We start from the raw sequence: 19,705 nt of genomic DNA, 5'->3' as shown, positions 1-19,705 counted from the left end.
CCATTGAAGTGTTGTTAAGAGCTTGAGTGGTTGTAGAAATACTGGTTTTGTTTTTCCATCTCATTTGATAGAGAGCCACTAGTAGTTGTTTGTGCTGATCGCTGTGTATTTTTTCTGGTAGGTTTCCCCTAAAGGACTCCAAACGCTTGATCCAGTGGTTGAAGGCGGTGCAGAGGGAAAACTGGACCCCCACCAAATACTCATTCCTCTGCAGTGAGCACTTCACCAAAGACAGCTTCTCCCGGAGGTTGGAGGACCAACACCGCCTTCTCAAGCCCACTGCCGTGCCCTCTATCTTCCACCTGGCTGAGAAGAAAAGGGAGCCCAGAGGCCATGGCCGCACCAGGAGGAAGGAGGCTGGCAGGGCCAAGGGGAGTTTGAGTGGACACGTGGGCTCAGTGGCCAGTGAAGGCACCACCACTGCTGCGGCAGATTCGTCTGTCTCGAGGGACAGCCCAATGGCCAAGCCAGAGGCCCGCAGGCTGCGGCGAGCCACCCTGCAGGGCGAGGCCGCTGGGCAGGAGCTGACACCGCAGCCTCTGGACAGAACTCCTGGAGCTGGACGGGCCGCCTCAGGAGGTGGCAGCCAGAGAGAAATGGAAGAGCTGGCCCCCGAGGCCTGTGCTGCCGGCCCTGGGCCTGGGGCAGACAGGAGTGGCATCTCCGAGGAAGACTTCTCCCCACCAGGCTCTGGGGCCTGCAAGTTCATCGGTTCACTTCATTCCTATAGTTTCTCCTCCAGGCACACTCGAGAGCGGCCATCTGTCCCACGAGAGCCCGTGGACCGCAAGAGGCCGAGGAGGGAGGCAGAGGCTAGCTGCAGTGGGAACAGCCTGGGCCCTGACAGGGCTTTGGCACAGAATCCCCCCAGCTCGACGCTCACGGCCACACCTCAGAAGCCGTCCTCGAGCCCCTCAGCCCCTCCAGCTGATGTCCCCCCGAAGCCAGCTGCCGAGGCTGTGAAGAGCGAGCACAGTGATGCCAGCCCTATGTCCATCAACGAGGTCATCTTGTCAGCCTCGGGGGCCTGCAGGCTGATCGACTCCCTGCACTCCTACTGCTTCTCCTCTCGCCAAAGCAAGAGCCAGGTGTGCTGCCTCCGTGAGCAGGTGGAAAAGAAGAACGGCGAGCTCAAGAGCCTGCGCCAACGCGTCAGCCGCTCTGACAGCCAGGTGCGCCAGCTGCGGGAGAAGCTGGATGAGCTGCGCAGACTCAGCCTCCCCTACCTGAGCGGCCTGCCACCCCCTAGCCGCGGTCAGTACCCATGCCCGCATGTGCGGCGTCCTCAGCCCTGGGGTCTCAGGCGGGCCCCTGTTGAGGGAGCTAGTCCTCTGGGGCTGGGATGGGCTCTGGCCCAGGGTATGCTGCCTCCATGCTTGGTTTTTCACCTGGTTTCTGGAAAAGGCAGGAAATAGGTGTAAAGCAGAGCAGGGTGAGCCCCTGGAAGGAGTTGGGAAGTTGATTTCCATTGTTCCTGGATGCAGTCACTATATGACATAGGAGGTCTGTCCATGTAACTGCTCTTGCTCGTGTTTAGGCCCTGAAACCACATGCAGCCTCAGAAGTGCTAAAACATCTATGTTCCCCTCCCTCATTCCTGCTCCTTATTGCTGTGAAGCAGATCTTAGGTACAGGCTGAACTGTTTCCTAGTTTCTTAGACCTAAGATTGCATCTCGTACCTCTTAGGCAGATTTCCCAGGTTGTCACTGCACAGGGATGCTTTTAGGACATTCTTGGCAAAGTAGCTGGGCACAGTGGTTTAACCACTGTGTAGGATGTCCTCTGTCCTGTGTCCTCTGTCAGGGTGCTGACTCAAGTCCTGGATGCTTCCCTTCCAATCCCACTCCATCCCCTGCTAGTGCACCTTGAGTGACAGTGCTATTCCAAGTACTGGGGCTCCTGCCACCCCTGAGGGAGATGGAGAGGGAGCTCCTGTCTCCTGGTTTCCACCTACTTAGCTTCCGTCTAGCCATTTAGAGAGCAAAGTAGCAGATCGAAGAAAGCCATGAGCATGTATGTCTCTCTGTGTCACTCTGGCATTCAAATGAGTAAGTAAATCTTGTAAAGAATCAGGTTTTTTTTAGAGCACAGTTTGGAGATTCCTGTGTTCCCATCCCTTGGTCTTCTCCTGCTGTGCTCCCACTGCCGTCCTCCCTGTGTCCATGTCCCTCCTCTTGCTGTAACTGAGGCTGGTGACAGGGTCTCCAGCCTCTCCCCCGGGCCCCAGTCCATGCTGCTGGTCATAAGTCCTCTACAGCCGTGATTTTTTTTAACCTAAGAGTTGTCCAGAAAGGCACTAGCAATTATTTGAGCGGATGTTCTGGGCAAGGGAACTCACTTGCGGTAGTGACTGCCTTGCTGTCATGCCCTGGGGTCCAGCAGTGCAGTGCATGAGACTGTGTGCCTCCTCCCACTGCTGGGATGTGCTTGCTGGTCAGGATCAGTTCTGAGCCTCGGGATGCTGCTCTCACACCCTGGACAGGTCATACAGGGTTCACTGCCTGGCCAAGGGTACCTGGCTGGTGCAGCTGGTCCCCTTAATGGTGACTGAAAGATGATATGACGTAATAAGATTGCTAGATCACAGAGCAGTCAACCATTTTGATTTCATAACTTCACAGGTGCTTCCAAGTCCATATTTCCTTCTCCCTCTTTGACTGATTTTGTTATGTCCATCTGTGTATGTGTGAAAGCTTTCCGTGGAGCAGGCATTTTGTCCTGTGTCTTACTAGGGGTGGCCACCTCCAGTCCCTACAGCTGTGCTTAGGATGCACCCCTACTCATTAGCCTGGGAGGCAGCCAGTGATGGCTCCAGTGCTTGGATCTCTGGCTAGGCATCCTGGCTGCTGACTTGGTCCTGTGCCAGCCTTTGCTGTTCCATCTGCTGGGGGAGTGCACCAGCAGGTGGATGTCCTTGTCCTTCTCTTCCTCTCTCTCCCTCTCTCATCCACCTTTCAAGTGAATAGATCTTTTAAAATTTAGATAAAATCCTTGTGAAGTTTGAGTGTATGCAGTGCAGTCAGCCCAGCTTCACGCTTGGCACTGGCGTTCTGTTTTCGCCCAACTTTGACTAAATCTCCAGCTTTTCTCTGTTTATTTGAAAGGCAGAGTGATGGAAAGGAGAGAAAGAGCATTTCTGTCTGCTGATTCACCCTCAAGAGCTGGGACTATGCTGGACAGGAGCCAGAACTTGGTCTGGGTCCCCCCCGTGGGTGTCTTGGGCTTTCTTCTGCTCCCTTCCCGGTTCGTCAGCTGGGAGCTGGTTTGAAAGCAGAGCAGCTGGGACTCAAGCCAGTACCCATATGAGATGCAGAATCACAGACAGGAGCTCACCTCACTCTGTCACAGCACCAGCCCCAGGCTATCTGTTTCATTAGCTTCTTTTAGGACAGCTTCAGATGTACAGAAAAATCCAGATAACAGAGAACTCCTTGGCCCGTTGTGTTCCTCACAAACTGTGAGCCATTGTATGCACTCTGTCATCAAGTTGATCTTGTCCTTGGGTTTTAAGCAAAGCAGATGGTGTCCTGCACAGTGGTGTTACCACCCAAGGCTCCACTATCCTCCTCCTGCTCCTTTGCAGCCCACAGCAGCTCCCGACATTGTTACTGCCTTGTTTTGCCCTTTCCGGAACTCCAGGGAACACAAGGCTGCCTGTTCGGTCTGGCTCCTCTCCCTCCCTGTCTTCTTATAGGCTAATAGCGTTTTTTGTTTTGTTTAATATCCTTTGAGATTAAATTAATGGGGGGGTACAGAGAGCAACAGAGATAAGCAGAGAGCTTGAACTCCCATCTGCTGACTCACCCCTCAAGTGTCCACAACTACTGGGACTGGTATAGGTCAAAGGCAAGTGCTGGGAACTCAGTCCCAGTCAGCCTGGGGGTGGCTGCAGCCAAAAGACAGCTCAGAACTGCCTCCTGGGGTGTGTATCCGCAGGAAACTGGATTGAGGAGCCAGAGTTGGGCCCTAAGCCAGGGGACACAGGCCTCAATTGGAGTCTGGGTATTTGTTTTTCCTGATGCAAAAGGCTTAGTAAAACAACTTTTTTCATTGTGAAGGGCCAAAAAATTATGTTTGAAATGCTCTGTGCCAGCGTTGATAAGGACAGGGGTCAGGTAACACACACTATTGTAAGCAAGCGCCTGCTCCCCCATTTCAGCACCTGACACTGGGGTTTCGGGGTCATAGTTTCGAATCCAGGCCACTGCGCCACAGAGGTGTGGGAAGGGCAGGTGCACATGCGTACGTAGACACCCATCTGTGAATATGAATGTGTATATGAATGTGCACGTGCACACAGGTATCTTGTGTGGTAAGAACAAGATTTCTTCAACAGTGACGCACACTGAAGTGTGAGTGTGACCAGAGGGAGGAGTGAGCAAGCAAGTGTGAGCACAGTATCTCCAAACCTGATCTTGGCAAAGACCTCTCCCTCTTCTCAGCCTCTTTTATTAAGTGAAGCATGATCCTCTTATTTTTTTTTCAAGATTTATTTATTTTCATTGAAAAGGCAGATATACAGCGATAAGGAGAGACAGGAAGATCTTCCGCCTGATGGTTCACTTCCCAATTGACCACAACAGCTGGAGCTGATCCAATCCAAAGCCAGGAGCCAGGAGATCTTCCAGGTCTCCCATGCAGGTGCAGGAACCCAAAGACCTGGACTGCCCTCGACTGCTTTCCCAGGAACAAACGGGAGATGGATGGGAAGCAGGGCCACTGGGATAAGAACCGGCGACCATATGGGATCCCGGCACGTTCAAGGTGAGGACTTTAACCTCTACGCCATCACACCAGGCCCAATCCTCTTATTTCAAACTCAGAGTTACAGAGACAGAGATAGATCTTTCATGCACTGGTTCATTCTCCAAATGAGCACAGTAGCCAGAGCTGAGCTGTTCTGAAGCCAGGAGCTTTTTCTGGGTCTCCCATGTGAGTGCAGAGACCCAACCTCTTGGGCCATCCTGTACCACTTTCCCAGGCCATTAGCATGGAGCTGGGTCAGAAGTGCAGCAGCCAGGACTCATAGAGGGAAGCCAGCACCACAGGCTATAACTTGACCTGCTATGTCAGCTCCTGCCCCAGGGGTGACATCTTAATTGGATAAACGAGCAGGGTGGTATCTTAGCATGTGTCCTTCCCCCATAAGATAGGAATCTAGCAAGGGGACCTATCAGAGGGCTGGAGCGCACATGTCACATTTCATTGCTGCTACAGCTGCCCCTAGCAGAACCCACTGGTTCCACCTAATGGGTAGGCCGGGCAGGAGGCTGTTTGAGAGTGGTGCCAGAGCCCCTGTGCCATGCTGGATTTCGCCCCACTGCCTGACTCCCGTGTGTCTTGCCGTATTGTATCGGGTTCAGCAGTGTGGACCTGTGACTCCTAAGGGCTCTTCCCATTTGTTGTTTCCACTGGAGGCTCTGTCAGCATAGTCTGCACCTTGTGCCTGTGCCTGAAACACTGGGCTTGATGCCCAGCCCAAGCACGTTTCTTTTTGATGATGTGGCTTCTAGGTTTTGTAGGTTGATCTTGTTTGCTCTTAACTTGAAAGTCAGAAGAGCAGCAATTGACCCCCAAGTTCCATAGCAGAGTGTCTGATCTTTCTTTCACTGGGTTCCCAGATGCTTATGAGAGCCCAGGCTGGGCCAGGCCAGGCCAAAGCTAGAGTCATGGACTCAGTTGTGGTCCCCAACATGGCTGGCAGGGATCTCAGTTCGAGCCATTACATGCTGCCTCCAGGGTACAGATTTACAGGAAGCTGGACTCAGAGGCAGAGCTTGAACTCCAGCCCAAGAGCTCATCCCCCCCAGGGTCTGCAGCCTCATTCCTGCTGTGTGGGTGGGTGCACCTTGTGCAGATTCACCAACAGGAATACCGGCAGGATGGCCAGGACACCTTGTACAGTGCCAGCAGCACTGAGAAACAGTTCTTGGGTGTCCACTCTCAGCAGTGACAATGTGGGCAGGTGTTGTCCCCGTCGGTCTCCAGTGATGTGCGTGGGAAGGGTCTCTGTCTTCTGTGGCAAGCTGTCCAGATCCGTGCCCGTGTTTGTTTGGTCGTCTGAGGATTTCTTGCTGTTTTGCAGGTGAGTCCTGTGTGTCTTACAAATGTTTCTTGGTCTGTTTTGAAGTCCACCTTACCAGTTCCCTCTTAGGAGGCTGCCAACTCCAAGGTCACCCAGGTGTTACTCGTGTTTGTGACTGCCATGCAGCCTGAGCTGATGTGGCGAATGTCGACTAAACGCCTTCCGGGGTTTGATTGGGATTATTTGGAACCTGTCAATTGACTTCTTAGCAATGCTTAATCTTCCAGTTCTAATTTTATTTCGTTCATCAGAGTTTCGTAGTTTTCTCCAGAGTTTGTACTTATTTAATGCACATATTTTGTACAGTTTATTCCTAAGTGTTCTCTTTCTTGGTTCCAATGTCAATGTTAGCAGGCTTTTTATGTTTCACATTCTTGCTTGCTTGTTGTGTCCTGACCTTGGGCAGCAGTGTGCTCTGCTTGCTGTCCACAGAGGTCAGCAAACTCTGTGAATGGCTATTGTACTGCCTGATCAGGCCTAGGGTCCGCACGTCCAGCAACTCCCTGTGACTCTTGACAGTGTCCCAGGGAGTTGGAATTCTAGTTGGAAATGATGTTTTTCTGTGATGGCGTATGTTTGTTTTTCGTTACGTATTTGGCTTGGCCTGCGGGGAACTTGAGGTGAGCAGGGTGTTTCTCATGGGTTGGAGATGGCTCGCTTGCTGTAGAACCTGCTTGACTGTGCATACCTCGGATGGCGGACACCAGAGGGAAGGGCCACCAGGAGCCTGTGGGTGAGAATGGAATTGGACTGGTCAGGTGGGCCTGCCTGGACAGATGGCCACAGTGGGCATCCTCTTGACCTTGCTCACTGCTGTATTAACTGTAGCAGGTTGTGTGTGTCTGTGTAGATCCCGTTTGTGAGCACCTGCTAAGTAGGTGTGATCAGAGGCAACATCCTTTCTGTGTCCAAAATGTGGGAAAACCAGTTTCTCACAATAAAATACCATGACTTTGTGGTGCAAGACTTCACAGAGTTCATGTAAAACAGAATTAAAAGGCAAATGTGTTTTGTTGAAAAAAAAAAATGGGGGGGGAATCTTTTCATTTCTCTTTTATAATATGTAATGTGTTTATCATGAACTTTTTTTTTAAGGGTTTTTTTTTTTTTATTTATTTTATTACAGTCAGATATACAGAGAGGAAGAGAGACAGAGAGGAAGACCCTCCGTCTGATGATTCACTCCCCAAGTGAGCGCAACGGCCGGCGCTGCACTGATCCGAAGCCGGGAACCTGGAACCTCTTCCAGGTCTCCCATGCGGATGCAGGGTCCCAAAGCCCTGGGCCATCCTCAACTGTTTTCCCAGGCCACAAGCAGGGAGCTGGATGGGAAGTGGAACCGCTGGGATCAGAACCGGCGCCCATATGGGATCCGGGGCGTTCAAGGCGAGGACCTTAGCCGTTAGGCCACGCTACCGGATCCAATCATGAGCTTTTTTTGAATGGTTTTTATTTATTTGAAAGGCAGAGTTGAAAAGACAGATCTTCCATCCACTGGTTTACTCTCCAAATGGCCGTAACAGACAAAGCTGGGTTGGTTCGATGCCAGGAGCTCCATTTGGGTTCCCTACATGGATGCAGGATTCCAAGACCTTGGGTCGGGCCCGGCGGCGTGGCCTAGTGGCGAAAGTCCTCGCCTTGAATGCCCCGGGATCCCATATGGGCGCCGGTTCTAATCCCGGCAGCTCCACTTCCCATCCAGCTCCCTGCTTGTGGCCTGGGAAGGCAGTTGAGGACGGCCCAATGCATTGGGACACTGCACCCACGTGGGAGACCAGGAAGAGGTTCCAGGTTCCCGGCTTCGGATCGGCATGCATCGGCCCATTGCGGCTCACTTGGGGAGTGAATCATCGGACGGAAGATCTTCCTCTCTGTCTCTCCTCCTCTCTGTATATCTGGCTGTAATAAAATGAATAAATCTTTAAAAAAAAAAAAAAAAACAACAACAAGACCTTGGGTCGTCTTCTGCTGCTTTCCTGCGCCACAAGCAGGGAGCTGCATTGGAAGTGGAACAGCTGGGACATAAACTGGTGCCCATATGGGTGTGATACTGGCTCCATATGGTAAAGGATTAGCTTGCCAGCCCCCAAGTAAATTTTTATTTCCATTTTCCATGAACTTTTTGAAGTGTAAGTACCCCCGTAAATGTAACTTTGACCTTGGCCCCAGTAGAAAGCTCTCAGAATCCATGGCGATCAGGTGAGAGGAATGCATGTCTTTTGTCCCTCTTTCTGATAGCGGTGTAATCACCAGCAGCTGAGTGTGCTCCTGGGCACTTGCTGCCTTGTGCTTGGAGGGTCTAAGCAGCTGTGGTCACTCTGCCCACATCTTACCCTGACAGTCATGGTGTCTCAGCGATTCTTTTCCTTTTTTTTTTTTTTTTTTTTAAGATTTATTCATTTTATTACAGCCAGATATACACAGAGGAGGAGAGACAGAGAGGAAGATCTTCTGTCCGATGATTCACTCCCCAAGTGAGCTGCAACGGGCCAGTACGCGCCGCTCCGAAGCCGGGAACCTGGAACCTCTTCCTGGTCTCCCACGCGGGTGCAGTGTTCCAATGCATTGGGCCGTCCTCAACTGCCTTCCCAGGCCACAAGCAGGGAGCTGGATGGGAAGTGGAGCTGCCGGGATTAGAACCGGCGCCCATATGGGATCCCGGGGCTTTCAAGGCGAGGACTTTAGCCGCTAGGCCACTGTGCCGGGCCCGTCTCAGCAATTCTTGTGGTCTAAGGGCAGACTAATTTCTGTTCATTCAGATGTATTGTAGCATGTTTTATGGTCTGCAAGAGTGGGAAGAATGTGTACTGTGCTCTGGGTGGGTCAGGCAACCCCGGGTGTTGCTTTTCCCCTGACAGCTGCTGCTCTCAGCTCCGTGCCCGGAGTGTCCCACATGTGTTCCACGTCTGGAACTGCGAGTCCTCATTATTATAGCAGCTCTGTGTCCCTAGGCGGAGTCTGTGTTTTCTGGGTGCCGTCAGGGTGGACACTGCTCCCTGTGCCATGAGTGCTCTGGATGGCACTGGCATCTTGTCTCCTATGCACCATTCTCCCTTGTGATCATGCTGTAGAGGGAACCCCCAGGCCCTTGGTACTTTTTGGCTAGGGGCTCCAAGAAGAAATCTGCCCCCAGATCCTGGTGAGTTCCTGGGCCTATTTTCCAGAAGACAGGACAGTCCCTGAGCCCCCCTCCCCCCCAAAAGAAGCAGCTTGAGCACATGCCCAGCTTCACATGTGTGCCTGTGTCAGCAGCTTGCTGTCTTTGTTACTGACCCGTGAGCACACTGGACATCCCACTGCCCACTCTGCACAGGACACACTCCTGCGCTGCAGGGTTATGTGTCTGAGAACTACAGTTCCCAGGATGCATGCTGCACTAGCACTCACTTCCTGTGAACCCTTGTCAGCCAGGTATGAACTGTCTGAAAACTACAGTTCCCAGGATGCACCCTGCATGAGCACTCACTTCCTGTGGGCCCTTGTCGGCCAGGTGGGAACGTTTCTGTGCTGGCAGAAAACAACCTTGAGGAACCTTGACTAGGGATGGGTAAGCCTGCTCTCTGGATTTTTAAACTTCCTATAGAAGATTTTTGCAAAAGTTTTGATGTTACATTGGGGTTAATCTTTCAGTAAAAGAAAAATCAAGAAAAAAAGAGGCATAGAAAAACCTATCTTATTTGACGGTATTCACTTTGTTTCTTTTTCAATTGGTCTTATTTTTCTCAGGGAAGATAACCACATGGAGCACAGTCTACTCAGTGGAGTGTGCAGGAGGAACCTGCTCTGTGTGACTTCCCTTTCTGCTTCTGAAGGTCTCCCACCTGGCTGTGCAAGGAGGAGCCTCGCTACCTCAGAGTGCCCCACCCTCCCCTTGTACCCCATCAGGGTGCTCCATCCTCACCCTCATGTCCCATTGAGTGCTTTTTTCACCCTCTGTGCCCTTCTCAGAGTTCCTGGGAGGGCATCTGTCCACTGGGCAGGTGTGCTTCATGTCGTAGTCCCTCTGATGTAGCGAGTTCACACACGAGCTTGGGACCAGCTGTGCTAGGCTCTCCTTCCCTCAGAATCTGGTAACTGTAGATGCAGTAGCCCGCTGGTCCCTCCTGACGGCGAGGGAGGCGGGAGGGTACAGAGTGTGCACCAGGGCTGGACTTGGGACTGGGCCTCTGCAGCCTCCTTCATGATGCAGGGTGAGCTGGCAGAAGTCTCCCCACCCCAGGGTTGGCTGTCCCGGCCATGGGCGGCTGCAGTGTCCACACTCCCACCCTAGGGGGCAGACTTGTCTCATTCCCCACCTTGCAGCTGGGGCCCAGTGAAGGGACACGTGGCAGGTGTGTGTGCCTTGCACAGCTGGGTGAGGAAGGAGCAACCCAGCAAGAAACAGGCATGCAGGGCATCCGCATGGGGCCTGACCGTGCCTGGCTCAGAGCACTGTGGCCTGTGTGGGCTCCCACTGAGTTAAAGCAAGGATGAGAGCCTTGTTGCAGGCCTCAGACGTGGGGGGTTGCATGTTGGAGACCCCAGCTTGGGGGACAGCTCAGGCCTTGGATCCCTGGACTGTGTCGCAGGCCAGTGTCTACTATTTATGCCAAGTTGGCCAGGCTCGCCCCCACCCCCATTTACTGCACCTCAGGGTGTGGGGGGCCGGAGCTTTGCCAAGAATGTTCATGTTCTCTGCCAAGTGAGGTGACCACCACGGCCACAGGATCTGTCTGGAAAATAGCAGTTTCACTCTGGAAATGGTAGAATTGGGCCTTCTCAGGTGACTGATTTTGCTCTTTAGAATCTCAGGCGCCAGCCTCCCCTTGTCTTCTCTGTCTGCACTGGCAGACTGCCTTTGTAGCAGCTCGCCTCCCCCACAGCCTCGTCTCTCTTACTTCCTGGTCAGCTCTGCTTTGGGCCACTGGCCCTTGGGGCCATGTCCACCTGTGCTGCCAGCACTGGACCGTTGTCCTCCCTAGCTTCCTGCCCCCGTGCCCGAGTGCCTGCTCTGCTCAAGTCTGCAGGACATCCTGCTGCTCAGGGATGGCCGGCAGGACCCTTGCAGCTCCACACTGCCCTGGGCACCCTGACTTCCTGCTCCTCCCTGTGTGTCTGCCACACTCCTGCCAGGTCTGCTTGCTCACTCACATGTCTCAGGAAGATTGTGGTTCTTGTTTTCCCCAGCACCGCTTTTGTAAGTTCATTTATTGAATTATTTGAAAAAGAAACACAGTGATCTTCCACTCACTGGTTCACTCCCCAGATGGAGTTTCATCCAGTTCTATGTGGGTGGCAGGTGCACTTCCAGGCCATGAGCAGGGAGCTGGATTGTAAGTGGAACAGTCAGGACTTGAACTGGTACCCATAAAGAGTGTCAGTGTTGGGGCACAGCGCAATAGCCTAGCAGCTAAAATCATTGCCTTGCACGCGCCGGGATGCCATATGGGTGCTGGTTCATATCCTGGTGGCCCCACATCCAATTCCCTCAACTGCTTTCGAGGATGCCCAAAGCCTTGGGACCCTGCACCCATGTGGGAGACCTGGAAGAGGCTCCTGGCTCCTGGTTTCGGATCAGCACAGCTCCGGCTGTTGCGGCACTTGGGGAGAGAATCACTGGAAGGAGAATCTTCCTGTCTCTTCTCTCTGTATATTTGACTTTACAATGAAAATAAAATTAATTTTAAAAAATGTCAGTGTTGCAGATTTCAGCTTTAACCTCTACGGCACTGTGGCCGCCCTTGTTCTTATCTCCTTTGAGGAAACTCTGGAAATGCCCCCTTTGGTTCATCCATACCTGCCCTGTGGACTCTGCGTCTCCTGCTGCGTCTTCTGTCAGCTCCACAGGCTCAGCAGGGAGGCCTGCTTCTAGGAGGACTGTGGCACAGTGAGGGGAGAGGGCATCCACTGTTGCCGTCAACCGTTATTCTGAAGCTTCCACTGCTGACCCCGGCAAGTGGGGACAGTGCCTGTCTGGGTAGCAGGGCTTCTTGCACGTCCCTACCCTGACCACTTTCTGTGTGCAGTCCCTCCTCATGTGTTTATCCTCGTTCCTGTACACACTCCGAGGCCCACACCTAGACAGCCCAACCTCGGGTGGCCTGTCCATCACCTCACCCTTCGGCCCCTCAGCCCCTCTTGTCTTTGCTATAGGAACTACAGAGGGCTCTGAAGATGGATTTCGCAGTGGGAACTATGCTGGAGGCACAGCCTCCTTCCTGCAGACTGTGCCGTGACGGCCCAAGCAGGTTCGACATGATTCCGAAACGCAGATAGAGCCTGTCAGGATGGAACACTGACGCTGCTGCTTCTCTCCTCAGAGCCTCCCAAGATGAACCCAGTGGTGGAGCCACTGTCCTGGATGCTGGGCACGTGGCTGTCAGACCCACCAGGGGCCGGGACCTTCCCGACACTGCAGCCTTTCCAGTACCTGGAGGAGGCACACATCTCCCATGTTGGCCAGCCCATGCTGAACTTCTCGTAAGTCTCTGCCAGGGACAGACAGATGTGAGGCAGAGCATTGCAGGGGAGCTGGTGGCTGAGGCTCACGGTGGGTGCCACAGAACTGCAGGCACCTGTAAGTCTCCCTGGGTGCCTGATAGCAGGAAGGCGCGGTTCCATGCACCCTGAGTCTGTCAGGGACCCAGCTGCCTTCCCCACAAAGCTATAAGAACAGTGCTGTGCAGGGGGAGGTGGACGTAGCTAGAGACTGCCAGGGACTGGGCAGGCCTTGCATTTTCCATGTGTTTAATTGTGCAAGGAAACATGTTTTTACAAGTTTGAACAACTGAGAGGCAGAACTCTCGCAGTCTTCACTGTTGTGGAGTCTCAGGCCCTCTGGTAGGCGATGTAGGCAGAGTCAGTGTGCTCCAGTGCCCAGGCTCGAGCAGGGTTTAGGAGACTTAGTCGTACCTGTTTGAATAGAGGAATGCAGAATGAGCTCTGCACATGGGTGAGCAAGAGTATTGGAAGGTAACCCTGGCAGAATGAACAACCCCTTCTGAGCAGAGGGGGCGGGGGTGGCCTGGGTGGGACCAGCTGCAAGGAGACTGCAAAGTAGAACAGAGGAGAACCCATTGTGTCGTGACACTGTGACATGGGAGATGCGTATTTAGGGTTGTATTCACATGTGCGAGCACCACAGAAGCCCATTTCTGAGAACACAAGCAAAGGATTCCCTGTGGAGCAAAATAAGCGTGCACATCATGGGCTTACATACCGAGCCAGGGAGCAGGTACCTTTCGTCACCATCCTGAAAGACCAGGCTGTACCCCTGTCTTTAGCATTCATGTTGATTGATGGCCCTAGGCCAAAACTAGAAAGAGCAGAGTGGGTGTCCAGTGTTGCCAAACAGGGCTGAGAGCCGGCAGGGGCCAGCTAGTGGGCTGCAGGGAAAGGTTTTGTCTGAGATTATTAAGGATGAGTTCTTGGCTGCGTCTGGGAAGGCCATGAAATCTAGTGAGGCAGCCAAAGGGCTGGGGGCCTGCTGTGTGGAGTGGGAGCCATGGTAACATGGCACACTGCCTGGCCTCACCTCCCTGGCTTCTATCCAGGTTCAACTCCTTCCACCCAGACACGCACAAGCCAATGCACAGGGAGTGTGGTTTCATCCGCCTCAAGCCCGACACCAACAAGGTGGCCTTCGTCAGTGCACAGAACACAGGTATGCCTTGGAGTTCGTCCTGAGCCACCTTGGTGGACTCTTGGGGGTCTCTGCTCATAGACCCATGGGGACAGGACCAGGACCCATGGGGACAGGACCAGGACAACACTGTTGTCCCCGAAGTTCTGCTTTGGTCCCATCTTGCTTGCACCTCACCTGCTAAGTACCACCACGAGGCTACTGGCATGGTCCCTACCCTCCCTAGGGTCATTCCAGAATAGCCCACCAGCCAACATCCTTACTAGAAATCAACAGCTTTTGTGACGTTGATTGTGGTAAATCATCCCAGAGCCCTGCTTCCTGGGCATTGGCTAACTGCCGCATCTGTCCCACCCACATCACACTGCTGCCTCTTGGTGAGTAGAGGTGGGTGAGCAGGGTCCAGGTGCTTCCTCAGGACACTGCCCCTCCTCCACACCGTAAGGAGTTGGCAGCGAGAATGTGGGACATACTGGCTACTAGGTGGGGCACCTGGGATCTTTGGATGCCTGAGCCACATTGAGACCACTCCTCCCTTGCAGGCATCGTGGAGGTGGAGGAGGGCGAGGTGAATGGGCAGGAGCTGTGCATCGCATCCCACTCCATTGCCAGGATCTCCTTTGCAAAGGATCCACATGTGGAGCAGGTGAGATGGCCTGGGGCCTGGCTAGTCCTCCGTTGTCTATTGGGCTGCCTTGGTCTATGTCCTCCTCCCGTTGGTGCCCAGGTGTGGTGTGTCCTCCCGTTGGTGCCCAGGTGTGGTGTGTCCTCCTCCTGTTGGTGCCCAGATGTGGTGTGTCCTCCTCCCGTTAGTGCCCAGATGTGGTGTGTCCTCCTCCCGTTGGTGCCCAGGTGTGGTGTGTCTTCCTGTTGGTGCCCAGGTGTGGTGTGTCTTCCTCCTGTTGGTGCCCAGATGTGGTGTGTCCTCCTCCCGTTGGTACCCAGGTGTGGTGTGTCCTCCTCCTGTTGGTGCCCAGATGTGGTGTGTCCTCCTCCCGTTAGTGCCCAGATGTGGTGTGTCCTCCTCCCGTTGGTGCCCAGGTGTGGTGTGTCTTCCCGTTGGTACCCAGGTGTGGTATGTCTTCCTGTTGGTGCCCAGATGTGGTGTGTCCTCCTCCCGTTGGTGCCCAGGTGTGTTGTGTCTTCCTGTTGGTGCCCAGGTGTGATGTGTCCTGTTTCTGCACTGCCCCTCCATGACTGTGTTGTATGGTGATCACACTGACTGTTGCTTTGTTTCCTGTTGGAAGCTGTGGAGGTGCTTTCTGACAGCCCCTGCATCCTTCGTGTCCCTCTTCCACATGGAATCTGTTTTAAATCCGAGAACTGAGCTGAGCTGAGCCCTCTTTGACTGCCAGGTGGCTTGGTGTGAGTCCATGGCCATTTTAATTGGTGCATGTTGCTGTGGCCACAGACTGGTGCCTCCCCAGTCCGCACTTGTTCTGTCTCCTGGGGATTTTCCTTCACATGGTGGAGATCATGCCTGGGAGTTCTCTGTTGTTGCAGCCATTTTGAGTCTCCCCAGAGGGTGGCATGTGGCCCCCACACCATTGTGTGATTCCACCCAACCCTATCTTTGCAAAACAGCTCTGTTTCTTCTCTTTGTTCATTCCTCACCAATAATACATTGTTTCTATCGTCATAGGTTTATTTATGTTTTTCTTTTTAAAGATTTATTTTTATTGCAAAGTCAGATATACAGAGAGGAGGAGAGACAGAGTGGAAGATCTGTCCAATGATTCACTCCCCAAGTGACTGCAACAGCTGGAGCTGCACCAATCTGCAGCCAGGAGCCAGGAGCTCCTCTGGGTCTCCCACACAGGTGCAGGGTCCCAAGGCTTTGGGCCGTCCTTGATTGCTTTCCCAGGCCACAAGCAGGGAGCTGGATGGGAAGTGGAGCTGCTGGGATTAGAACCAGCGCCCATATGGGATCCCAGTGTGTTCAAGGCAAGGACTTTAGCTGCTAGGCCATCGTGCCGGACCCTATTTATATTTTTCTATCCAAAGTTTCCATATTCTTTTTTCCAAGATTTTGCTTTTAAGGTTGATTTTAGAGTTGTGGTGCTGTTGCATACAGGGTAAAGCCACCACCTGTGGCACCAGCATCCCATATGGGTGCTGGTTAGAGAGCCAGCTACTCCATTTCTGATCCAGCTCCCTCCTAATCTACCTGGGAAAGCCACAGAGAATGGGTCAAGACCTCTGCACCCATGTGGGCAACCGGGATGGAGTGTCGGGCCCTTGGTTTCAGTCTGGCTCATCTCCACCTGTTGCAGCCATTTAGGGAGTGAACCAGTATATGGAAGATCTCTTTATGCCTCTGCCTTTCAAATAAATAAGACTTTTAAGGAAAAAAAATTATTTTATATGGAAGAGTTAGAACTTTTATCTGTTGCCTCACTTCCCAGGTGGTGCGGTAGCCAGGACTGAACTAGGCCGGAGCCAGTAGCCCAGAGCTCCATTGAGATCAGCTGTCCTCTGCTGCTTTCCCAGGTGCCTCGAGTTGGTGTTTACTACCAGTGTGAGCTCAGAAGTGGATGTTGCTGATACCATTTTAGCAAAAGGGCCTTTTATTATTGCTGTCTTGGCTGCCCTCATTGACCATATGCTAATCAAGAGTGTTATGTCTCCCATTGATCCTATGTTAATCAAGGGTATAGCAGGAACCTATGCTTAGGGTTCTCCTCCCCGATTGACTATATGCTAATCAAGGATGTTAAATCCCTAGGTATAGTGGGAATCTATTCTTTCCCTCTTTCCTTGATCTTTAGGTCCTCCCTTTTGTGATGCATTTCCTCCCTTAACTGATTCAAGACTAAGTTGTAGAATGAGGATTCTAGTAGGAACTTCCTGGCCTCAGGGTTAGGACGGCTGATGTCCTGCTTCAAGGTGAAACAATTGGTAGAACTAGCCTTAGGAATGTCCGCTTGACCAGGTGTGAAGTCTGAGCCAGCCTTTGTGAAGGCTTCTGTATAAATAAAGCCGACAGCTTTCTCACATTGTCCATTATGATCCTGGAATTGTAGTGGTCCATTTCATTCCTCTTTGAGCCTCATCCATGCACTCTTCTGGAGCTGCACTCCGGCAGTTTGATGTCCGGCAGTGCACGGAGCCGATAGTGTTACACATGGACTACTGATTGATGGTCAATGGCCAAAGTTTATTAACAGCAAAAGACTTTTCAAGGGCCCAGCATGGTAGCCTGGCAGCTTGGGTCCTCACCTTGCAAATGCTGGGATCCCATGTGGGTGCCAGTTTGTATCCTGGCAGCCCCGCTTCCCATCCAGCTCCCTGTTTGTGGCCTGGGAAAGCAGTAGAGGACTGCCCAAAGCCTTGGGACCCTGCACCCGTGTGGGGACCTGGGGGAAGTTCCTGGCTCCTGGCTTCAGATTGGCGCAGCATTGGCTGTTGCAGTCACTTGGGGAGTGAATCATTGGACGCGAGATCTTCTTCTCTGTCTCTCCTCCTCTCTGTATATCTGACTTTGCAATAAAAATAAATCTTAAAAAAAAAAAAAACAAAACTTTCCAGACTGAGTGTCCTGTAGGCATAAGAAAGGACATGGTTTTCATGCTAGCATGCAGAGGGAGTCAGTCAGTAGAGAGCGAGCTCTAGCAGGCATATGCAAGAAGGAGCACCTCTGATCTGCGGTTAGAGCTTGAGGTGCTCCCGAAACTTTCCCACAGGGTGACAGTTTGTTACAATTGCACATGGTGAGGTTCCCACTTGTCTTCCTGCAGCTGAATGCGTTCTCTCTCATCTGGACAGCCTTGTTTGCTGGATTTTTGTGTGTCTGAGTTTTTCATTTTTCTTGATCACACCTATACAAAGATTTTATTTGTATTTTATTTATCTTTTCTGGAGAATTCACTTTTGCTGTTATTAGTTAAACAACAAAAACAGACCTCCTCTTGCACAAAGGTGAGAGGGGGCCCAGGTGCTGTGGAGGCCAGCCTGGTACTCCGGGAGCTGGTGCCTGGGCACTGGGGAGTGGACTGGTGTGGGACTTTGTCTGCCTCTGTCAGGGAAGGAGCAAGTGTCAGGTGCGAGTGTCAGATTGTATGTCTCGCAGTGCCCCTGTGGTGCCTGAAGCAGCAGCTGTTTCTCTGGGACTTCTGTGCCTCTATGATTCTTGTCTTGGGCAGGGGGTGCTACTGAACATGGCTGCCCCCAGCTTGCCTGATCTGTCCTGGCCTAACCCATTGCAGAAGTCTGTGTCAGCACCTCCTTCAGACATGGGTGCTTCTTTGTCCTAGATTAAGGTCTGTGGCTGCTTCTCTACACCAGGGTGGGGGCTCTAGCCATTGTGTTCCTGCCACCCTACTCTTCCCAGCTTGCCCCGTCTCTGCTGCTCGCCCCAGGACACTCCTTCCTCCACAGCAGGACGCAGTTACAGGGCTGGGTGGATGCCAGAGGACAGAGCGAGGTCTGTGTCCTGTGTGTGCACACAGAACTGTTAGGACAGAGTAAGACCTGTGCCCTCTGTGTGCACACAGAGCTGTGAGGACAGAGAGAACCCTCCATGCTCTTTCTTAGCCATTAGGTAATGTGTGTATGTTGTAATATGTGGTACATGTTTATACACACCTGTTAATATTTTCTGTATTATATGTGATTGTGTATGTACATATAAATATGTGTTACGCACGATTTATTATATAATGTGTATGTTATTCTATATGTATGAGATTTTATCTATTTGAAAGGCAAAGCAACCCAGGCAGGGGAGGGGACTCTTAGGTTCACTGGTTCGGTCCCCAGAAGCCTTCAGCAGTGGGACTTCTCCAGGCCAAAGCCAAGTCTCCCATGTGGATAGCAACAGCTCAAGAGCTTGAATTGTCATCCACCTTTCCTCCCAGAATACATTAACAAGCGGGGAGGGCCAGATGTGCTGGTTCAACTGGCTAATCCTCACCTCCAAGTGTTGGCATGCCTTGTGGGCACCAGTTCGTATCTCGGCACTTCTGATCCAGCTCTCTGCTCACATCCTGGGAAAGCAGTGGAGGGTGGCCCAAAGTCTTGGGACCCTACACCCACATGGGAGACCCAGAAGAGTCTCCTGGCTCCTGGCTTCAGATCACCTCAGCTCCAGCTGTTATAGCCATTTGGGGAGTGAACCAGTAGGTGGAAAATCTTTTTGTCTCTCCTTCTCCATAAATCTGCTTTTCCAATAAAAATACATCAATCTTTTAAAAATAAAAAAAACAAGTGGAGTGAGAGCAGAGAATCCAAGACTCATGCTGGCATTGCCATAAGATGTGGGCATCACGAATGGCGACTTAAACCAATGTGCCACATGCACATACACATGTACACATATACATGTACATTCCCACTTGTTTTAAAGACTGAAAAACAGTCCCATGTTGGTAACAGCCCAGGTGGGAACTAGTCTTCATCTCCCCCTATGGATGACAGGGACCTAAGCCTCTGAGCCATTTCCCAACCCCTCCCAGGATGCATGTGGACAGGAAGCTGGAGCGCACTACTGAATGGTGCCAGCACACAGGCTGGTGTCCGTCAGCACCGGTCCATCGTAGGCTATACCAGCAGAAGTGTCCCCTACACTTACACACACTCATCCGTGAGCTGTAGCCATAGTTGTGGAGGCCTCACAAGGTCCTGAGGCAACAACCCTGATTCTGTACCTGATTCTGGGCCTTTGCTCTCCCAGGATGACTCAGCCATTGGCCAACATTCTTGCCTGCCCCTGGACCCAGCAGGCCTGGCACAGTGAAAATTCTAAAACTGAATTGTTGTGTTGTGTTCTCCCATTCAGATTACCCGGAAATTCAGGCTGAATTCTGAAGGCAAACTTGAGCAGACGGTTTCCATGGCAACCACTACACAGCCCATGACTCAGCATCTCCACGTCACCTACAAGAAGGTGATCCCTTGACCTAGGCCAGAGCTGGCTCAAGTGTGATTCACACGTTCCTGTAACGGCATAGAAAACCAAATAAAAGGCCTTTATTTTTATGGCTGAGAATTTTGAATATTA

At 52.3% G+C, this 19,705-nt stretch overlaps 1 protein-coding gene across 4 annotated transcripts in view; it reads left to right on the top strand.

Annotated features, from left to right (window-relative positions):
• Positions 1 to 19,705, top strand: part of THAP4 (THAP domain containing 4) — a 21,306-nt gene extending 1,601 nt beyond the window's left edge. For 3 of the 4 annotated variants that reach the window (XM_058665230.1, XM_058665232.1, XM_058665231.1), the window contains exons 2-6: positions 122 to 1,254; positions 12,386 to 12,545; positions 13,619 to 13,728; positions 14,250 to 14,353; positions 19,484 to 19,705. In XM_058665230.1, coding sequence (XP_058521213.1) covers positions 122 to 1,254; positions 12,386 to 12,545; positions 13,619 to 13,728; positions 14,250 to 14,353; positions 19,484 to 19,603 — 1,627 coding nt within the window. In that variant the 3' untranslated portion in view covers positions 19,604 to 19,705. Of the gene's footprint in view, positions 1 to 121; positions 1,255 to 9,455; positions 9,634 to 12,385; positions 12,546 to 13,618; positions 13,729 to 14,249; positions 14,354 to 19,483 lie in introns of those variants that run through there. The other variant, XM_012930416.2, reaches the window with a different exon arrangement.

Source organism: Ochotona princeps, chromosome 5 (assembly GCF_030435755.1).
Source record: "Ochotona princeps isolate mOchPri1 chromosome 5, mOchPri1.hap1, whole genome shotgun sequence".
NCBI lineage: Eukaryota > Metazoa > Chordata > Mammalia > Lagomorpha > Ochotonidae > Ochotona > Ochotona princeps.
The sequence above is the reverse complement of the archived record's forward strand: the minus strand, read 5'-3'. Positions and strand labels throughout refer to the sequence as shown.